Source organism: Pygocentrus nattereri, chromosome 25 (genome assembly GCF_015220715.1).
Source record: "Pygocentrus nattereri isolate fPygNat1 chromosome 25, fPygNat1.pri, whole genome shotgun sequence".
In the NCBI taxonomy this organism is placed as follows: domain Eukaryota; kingdom Metazoa; phylum Chordata; class Actinopteri; order Characiformes; family Serrasalmidae; genus Pygocentrus; species Pygocentrus nattereri.
In genome coordinates, this window is record NC_051235.1 from 21,841,659 (window position 1) to 21,849,978 (window position 8,320).

Here is an 8,320-nt window from a genome sequence, read left to right on the forward strand (position 1 = left end):
CTCAAGCTCAGACTCAGAAGGACAAAATTACACCTTCTGTGACTCAGTGCTGTGATAGAGGCTTTCAAAAGCTACCCAGTTAGCTTCTGTGTTGGATTAAATCTTTTCTACTTCTTTTAATCCAGGAATTCAACCCCAAAGGACCAGCAAAAATCCAAACAGACAATGATGTCAATGTATTATCCTTTGCTAAATACTTCGACTTAATCAGCTGATTATTGTTAATCATTCAATCACAAATAAAAATATCTGTTTCAAGTGTGGATTTTTGTGTTTCTTTAGGATATGATTACCTTCAATTTCAGTCTGCCAAGACTTGTCATATTTTACCAGGTTCTCATCTTTTGGTAAATGGCACATAAATTGGCAATGTTTTATTCCAAGCTGGATGGGATGTTCAGTATTCTGAGCTTTCATCTAGGTTTGGGTGCTTAGCTCTGGCTCCAGAGGGCTGGTGTCCTGCATTAGTGATTTCCCTTCTCAAACACACCTGGTTCAACTCATCTAATAATTGCCAGGTTTAGTAAGTGTGTTTGAGCAGGGAAATCACCAAATTGTGCCTCACGCTGGCCCTCTAGGACCAGAATCACCCTTGGTCTAGGTCCATGTCTGTTGGAGTGTGTTTGAGTGTGGGGCAGAGAGGGGTCTAAGTGAGTTAATTTGGCCTGACTAAGTTTCCATATGAGAAAGTGATGAAGCCCGACAATACGTAAGCCAGCAGAGGGGTTGGCGGGGAAGCTTTCGACCACAAATCAACTGGAAAAATCTCATAAGCACTTCAGTATGAACAGCTCCAACATCGTTGGGTTCTCCCTGTGGAGGTCACCACTGTGTTCCTTCCTCTCTCAACTACAGAAACACCACAGATATGCTCTGTGTTGTTCCATCACAGCACAAGTGACTACTGAATAACGGACTTTTAAGCAGGCCCATTACCCAGGCCAAATGGCAGTTTGTTTTGTGCTCGCAACCCGCTGGAGAATTTGCTTCACTTGGTTTAATAGTGTTCTTGAGGGTATAAACTCATTTAGTCCCCACTTGGTCATTGTACTCTCTATAACAAATTCATAGTAAAAGTCCCCATGATAACAGTGCCATTACTCATTTCAATTTTATATTTGTATAACAACTGTGGTTGTTATCTACTTTCCAGCTGACATCATTTACTTCAAACACCATGGTATGCAAGTGTATGTGTCATCATGGCTTCCAAAGCTTTGTCATAATAAAGAAGATTTAATTGCAGGAGCAATAAAAGTCTAGCTTTATAAGAGTGGGCAGCTGAGCTGCTATCTGGAAGCTTGTTTTGAGGTCACCCTTGGCCTGAATGTTGGGAACATGTGTGTGATGAAGTGAAAAAGGCTGCTGTGGGACTAAAGCCTTCATTAGCTCTCTGCTGCATCACTGCACCCCACACTTCAAAAGACCTTTGGGTCTTTTTTCAGACTAAATAATAGTTTTTTGGCTGTGTGTCTGTTGCAAAATATCCACTGGCTGTTCAGGCTAAATTATTGGCTATTACTGCAAGTGGAAATGATGATAAGTCTTTTAGCGCCTGAAGCTTTCAACATTGTGAGTGTTGGCAGTGCGTTTATTTTGAACGTCATTGGGTGGATCGTGCTCCAACATGTCAACTTTACTGATACACAAAAAGCTATGTTTTTGAATAAATGTGCTCTTTTTGAATAACAGGAGCATAAAGGAAGATCTAAAGTGTTTATATTCATATAGAACCTTGTGTTTGTGCACATCTGGGTGCAAAAAAGGGTTCTTTGAGCAATACCATAGAAGAAGAACATTAGATTCCCTAAAGAACATTTGGTAACACTGCCTCATAACAGTAACTTAACTATCTCATGAACATGTCATGGCTGTCATGAGTTGATTTGACATGTTTTGCTCAGTAATAAAACATCATGATATCTATTATGAAACATGGTACTGTTATATTACTACAAAATCTGTCATTCCAACTCATGACAACATGAGTTATGCAGCATTATTCAAGTAAAGTGAACATTTCAATGGTGGCTCATTAAAGAAATATTTCTCCACTTCTTGTAGATTTATTTCTGAGAGTGAATATATGAATTGGACATTGCATCCCCTCAGGGGACTGGTAGACAGGAAAAGAAAAACATGACACTCAGTTTCTTTTATATTTCTGATGGCTCTGTCCCCAGCATCTGCATCTTTTATGGTCTTCTTGCTCAAAAGCTTCAATAATTGAGACCTTTTCCTCCATGGAAAGTGCTGTGGGTCCAGTGAAACTCACGAGTGCTTTATCGTGCCTCTGAGAGGATTAATGATGAATCAACCACTTGTCCATAAATCCTGCCCTTTCAGATACACACTAGCCCACTAGTTCAGTTCATATGAGGTTCATGGCATTTATGCCAGTGCCCAGGTTTTTCCTGCCAAGCAGATGGCCTCAATTCAGCTCAACCACAACGTAACCGCACAAAGTTGTGATTTACTTAAGGATCTACCCACATATAACATGGTGACTTTAAGGCTATTTATGCTACATCATCTCGGTGAAGCATGTGGAAAGACAACAGAATCTTCAACCCGCAGCCCGGGAGTTCGTTCATTTACACGATTCAGCTATGCCATCAATTATGCGCTCACTGACCGCTGATTACAATGATACATTAGTTCAGCTAGACAGCTGAAAATGAGGGCTTTGTTTAAACTTTCATAGCTGCTATTGATGGCTAATAAATACATTCAGTACCTTCTCAGGAAAACGAATACGCTGAAATGACTCCGTCATTAGGAAATTTGACAATGATAAAAGTTCTTAAGGAGCTGGATGCAATGCCTTTAGAAGGATCTGAGACCACCTTTGAAATGAGCGATGAGAGCAGAGTCAGAGCCAGCAGCTTATAGTGCATTTCTGTAGGAGGAACCTCAGGGGAACCAGGTTCAAAGGGGTTCAGGGTGTATACAGAAGGTTCCTCAGAATTTTGCTTGGAAGAGTCATAAAAGTTAAAAGTGTCTCTGGAGAACGCAAGGTAGGGAACAACTGATCCTGACGTAGTGAAAACTGAAACTCTTCTACGCACACACATGCATGCTCTCGCTCAGTTAAGCTGTCTGCCGCTCGCTCCCTTTAGCTCACATGTTGTGCTCTGTTTGTGGTGGGTTTTTTATGACTCTGACAAGCATTTGTTGGGAACCTAAGCGGGAAGCTGTTTTTTTAAGCTGTGTAGGAGACACACCCTCAAAAGTTTCTCATTACTTCATTCTGTGTGACACACCAGACCGAATGCAGTTTTGTAAAAGTCAGAACGTTGACAGAACATGTGTGTAAGTGTGTGTCAGGAGGGTGTGTGTGTGTCAATATGGCCTTGCCAATTCTGAGAAAATGGATGAAACACAAAGTACGCTATATCAATCAGTCATGATCATATGCATGTTCATGACCACTACATTGACTCAGTTCTGGCCAGTTTTCACTCTTTAAAGTAATGCAGCCAAAAAGGCCTCTTTGGAGCAATGCTTTTAATGAACCAAATACAACAGGACGGAGAGCCATTTAATCATGCAAGGAACCATTTAACATTCAAATAGTTCTTTGAGTGGTCTTGGTTCCATATGTAACCTTCTCCTTTACCAAAGAACCCCCTTTTTAAGGGGTGGTTGCCTAAAGGACCCTTTAACTTGAGTAAGCTTTTTAAAGAACCATCCTTTGAGAGGTTATCAGGGAACTAAAATGTGCTCTTTAGAAGACCCCTTTTGGTTCCTTAGAGAACTTTTCAATCAGGTGGGCTCAGTTGGGATTTTAAAGAATTATTTTTTGAAAGAGTAAAGGAAGCAATGCCATAGAAAACACTTCTTTATTTCGCAAAGAACCTTTTAGGAGTAGTTTTAGGATGTTTTTTTTTAAATAAAAACATCCATTCAGAGTTTTAGGGAACAATCTGGTTGTTAGAATAAATGGATTCTTTTTATTTTATTTTTTGAAGAGTCAGCAACTGAAAGATTCTTAAGGGAACCAAAAGGTGTTCTTTGGAGCCAAAGAAGAACCAATTCTGGCTCCCTAAAGCATTTTTCAATGAAGTGGCTTCATCTGCATTTTTAAAGTACCATCCATTGCGTGGCTCTTTAGTGAACCAAAAGACTTTAATGAAGCAAAGTCATTCAAAACATTTTGGCTTCCTTAAAGAATCTTTTTAGAAGTCTTACTTAAGGGTATCTGAGAGCTCATTGTTTTTTAATAGTTTATGTTTCATATTATGAGATCATTTTTTCCTAATGCTGTGCAGTTTTTATGACTTATTCATTTTTATTTGACCTTGCTTCATCTGGCTAATATCAGAGTTGACTGAGATGACAGGTCACACTAAGAAGTATTTTCTTTTGTGTGTTATGTATTCACACCCTTCTGCTAGGGGCCCTTCGGGAGAGTGAGAAAGAAGAGCTCACCATGGTGTCAGGGCTGAGCAGCGCCTGTTTAGTCTCATGCTCTACAGAGGTCCTGACCTTTCATCATCACTCAGCAGCCCTCTTTGGAGTAATAGTCAGAAGGGCCGGGCAGAGAGCCGTCTGTGGAAATGAAGATCGCAGCAGTAAAGAGAGCACTTTTCTTTTCAAAAGCACGTCAACCACCTGGCACCTTCAATACAGGCCAGTGAAAAGCAACACGGGGCATCCAGCAATGTGTCTTTCACTCTCATCGTTAAATTGGCCTTTCCTCTCTTTAACTCACTCAATGCCAAGAGCTTGTTAGACCTGAATGGAACTTAATTGAACACTTAAATCATATCTTTGCGTGTCGGTGCATTTAAGCATGTAGGAACCTGTCAGGCTGGGGTCAACTGCCATTACTAATATAAGCAGAAGGTCAGAGTTTTACTGAGGCCTTGACATTGTCATATTATCCACATAATTTAGATCTTCATCCTCAAAAGCTTATTGAGAGATTGTTCACCACTTTCTTATGAATATATTTGACATGCAGCAACAAGTAGTACCTTGCAGAATAATAAAAGCATAACAACATTGTTACATTGTAAGTCTTTGTGCTGTATAGCACCTTTAAAAATGTTATAATCTGTTTTATTTATTTCTATAACCTAAGAAAAGCTCCATTCGTTTGCATTAAAGTCCCTGCAGTTAATGAACAAAAGCTTTAGTGTGTAATTAGCCTAGAATGTTAGGTGGTTAATGTATCACAGAAGACAGCACACAGATAAAATCCTGCATGTCCAAACAGCCTGACTGCATGTCTTTGGACGGTGGGAGGAAACTGGAGAACCCGGAGGAAACCCACGCAGACACGGGGAAACTCCACACAGAGAGGACTGTTGTCGTCTGGCCTCGAACCCAGGCCCTCCTTGCTGTGAGGCGACAGTGCTACCGACCAGCCACCATGCCACCCAATCAGAAACAATCATACTTTATTTTTTTACACAATCATTTTCTAACCTCTTATTATCACTTAGAATTAAACAGGCTGTTTTATTACTGAGCTTTTAAGACAGTTATATGCTGCTCTGTCTGACTTTATTGTGCCTCATTCTGAAAGCAATCCAGGCTCAAACACTCCTTATAACTTCAGCATGAATGGGTGAGACTAAACTGAATATGTAAAATAATGTAAATCATGAAGAAAACAATAAAATGCAAAAAAAAAAAAAAAAAAAACCAACAAATGAAATACTTATTTTTTGGACATAAGAATTGGTCATGTTTAGAATTGGTCTAAGCATGAGAAGTCAACGTGAAGTATTTATTCTAAGTATTTTAAGTTAAAAAAAAAACGAGTTCATATTTCCATAGGAGCTTAAAGGAAATCTCAACATGTTCGAAGACTGTCAGGTTTGAAAGCACTACCTCTCATCTCTCCTGTATATATATTTTTTGCCCCATTCACCTCCCTTAAAAGTTCCTAATAGCTTCTGCTCCTTTAATCCTAAACTCCAGCCAGCGATGTGTTCTGCCTTGTAAGTGAAGCGGTGACGGGGGTTTGTAATTTGAGAGAGGGAGCCGGGCTATCATTAGTGCCTCAGCCAGATGTTGGGCAGACACACGCAGGCGCGCGCACGCCCCGGGAACAGAGCCCATTGCAGTTTTTGGGCCACTCGGACTGCCGCCTGATTCCGCTTCTCGCGTGCAGTTAGTCAGCAAGTCCGGAGGGGCGATTGTGAAGGCTCGAGCTGTTGGGGTCCCGGTGGCTTTTAGCTCGCGCTCTCTTCGCGTATGGAAATGTAGCGCTTCGTTTTAGAGATGCTCGGTGCAGAAAACAGGAGCCTGGCTACAGATCGGGTCTGAAGAGGTGCGCGTAAAAGTGGGCGCGCTTTGGCGCAAAAAGACGAGTTCTGGAGAAAAACTGGGTAAACATTTCTACATACACACACAGGATGGTGCTGCGCGCGGGGCTGCTTCTGAGCGGGTGGGCGATGGTGTGCGCGCACGCCCTGTTCATGGGTCCGCTGCACCCGGAGATGTCCAACGGCACTTTCCACCACTACTTCGTGCCGGACGGTAACTACGAGGAAAACGACGACCCGGAAAAGTGCCAGATGCTGTTCCGCGTGACGGACGAGCGGCGCCCGTGCAGCGAGGACGCAGACGCCGACGCTTTGGTGCGCGAGGACTTCACCTTGGTGCGGCGGCAGGCGGAGGACGCGGCGCGCGTACTGGAGGGGCTCGCGCGCAGCGTGGCGCTCGACCTGGACGGCGAGGAGAGCTACGCGCGCTACCTGCGACGCGAGACCACGCAGATCAGCGAGGCGTTCGCAGCGTCCGAACGCGCGCTCCTCGAGCTCGAGGGCAAGTTCGCGCAGAGCCGCGAGCGCGAGGAGGCTCGGCGCCCCAGCGAAGACTTCGCGGGCATGGCGGCGCACGCGCGCGACTTGCTGCGCGAGACGCGCCACCTCGCCGTCTCCCTCGTCGACCACCACGAGCTGCTCTCGCTCGTCGTGCGCAGTCACGGCGCGCGCCTTAGTCGACTCAAGAACGAGTATCTGAAGGGGTGAAGTAGAGGAACCCAGGGGTACACGTGCGCGAACACGCAGACGGGCACGCGCTTTAACTGAGTGGAGCTGATAGGAAAAAAGTGCAATTGGTTTGTCTTCTTTTTTTTTTTGTATTCCTGCTTTATAGTTGCTTGATGCAAATGTACGCATGAGTTCCGGATGAATGAAATATATCACACCGGCACAGTTATTATGCCCCAGTTTACTTACTTTTCCCAGTATCTGTGCTGATGTGGTATATTTTGTTCTTGTGGATCTGAGGTGCGTTTGAATCAGCCACATTACTCGGGTATTTGGCCAAATGAATGCAGCTGTTTCGTGCAATGTTCAGTCCACTGCCCCACGCAGATTGGACACAGCAAGGACGAGCCGTCCAGAGTTATTCTCAGATATTCATCTCTTGGTGCTCATTCATTCGAACAGACGGTCTCACCACGCAGACTCTTCGTCAGAAGAGTCCAGGAATTTATCCGCATGTGGAAATATGGGTGTTAACTTTTACTAGCACTCGGCCAAGAAATGTACAGTACTTGAATGTTTATGTTCTGCAAAAAACCATGAAAAACAGATGGACACAGTTTTATGGTGCATGTTTCAAAATACAGAAGAGAATGAAAAAAGGAAAAAAATACTTTGGGTATACTTGATTCATGACGCATAGGTTCCACATAAATGAAATATATGACGTCAGTATAGTGGATGCCAACATATCAGTGCATATCAGTACATATCAGTGCAATTATAGCTAAAAAGTAAGTTATATGCTTGATTTAGGTAGAACGGTGTGCACAACTGAGTCAAGTAAATCCAGAGCTATTTACTTTCAGTGAAACATGAAAATGCATGTAGAATATGTCCTATTAAAAACTATGATCTGTCTTTAGTGTTAGTTCAGTAGCAACAGATAAATATTCAGTCTGACTATCCTCCTGAAACATACGGCTTAAGTCAATTATGTAAAACAGCATATAATATTATTATTATTGAGAGGAGGAGAATTATATTTGGACTTATGGACTTGTTCCATAGTAAATCTGTACATTTAAATGTTATATATGCGTCTAAGTTGTTATACTGTGAGTGAGTGTCTATATTTTTATGGGGTGGGGAAGAGCTTCATTGTATGTTATTCATGTAATGAGATGTTGCAGTAAGAATATATTCTTGTAATTATTCTCTGAGATGTTGTGAGGGAAAGAGAGTGGGGATGACGTATCCTCAGAATCAAAGATAACTGCAGGCAGGAATATTGGACTTCAGACCTTTTACCATGTGGAGCTGCATTCCTGAGAGGTTGGGTTTGTTCCACTTTGTAATAAAATTTTTTAAAGATG

General features: G+C 42.5%; 1 protein-coding gene across 1 annotated transcript; it reads left to right on the forward strand.

Annotated features, from left to right (window-relative positions):
- Positions 1 to 5,917: 5,917 nt before the first annotated feature.
- Positions 5,918 to 8,320, forward strand: fibinb (fin bud initiation factor b). Its single transcript, XM_017703515.2, has one exon. It carries the CDS (start codon positions 6,369 to 6,371, stop codon positions 6,984 to 6,986), a length of 618 nt encoding a protein of 205 aa, XP_017559004.1. The 5' UTR covers positions 5,918 to 6,368; the 3' UTR covers positions 6,987 to 8,320.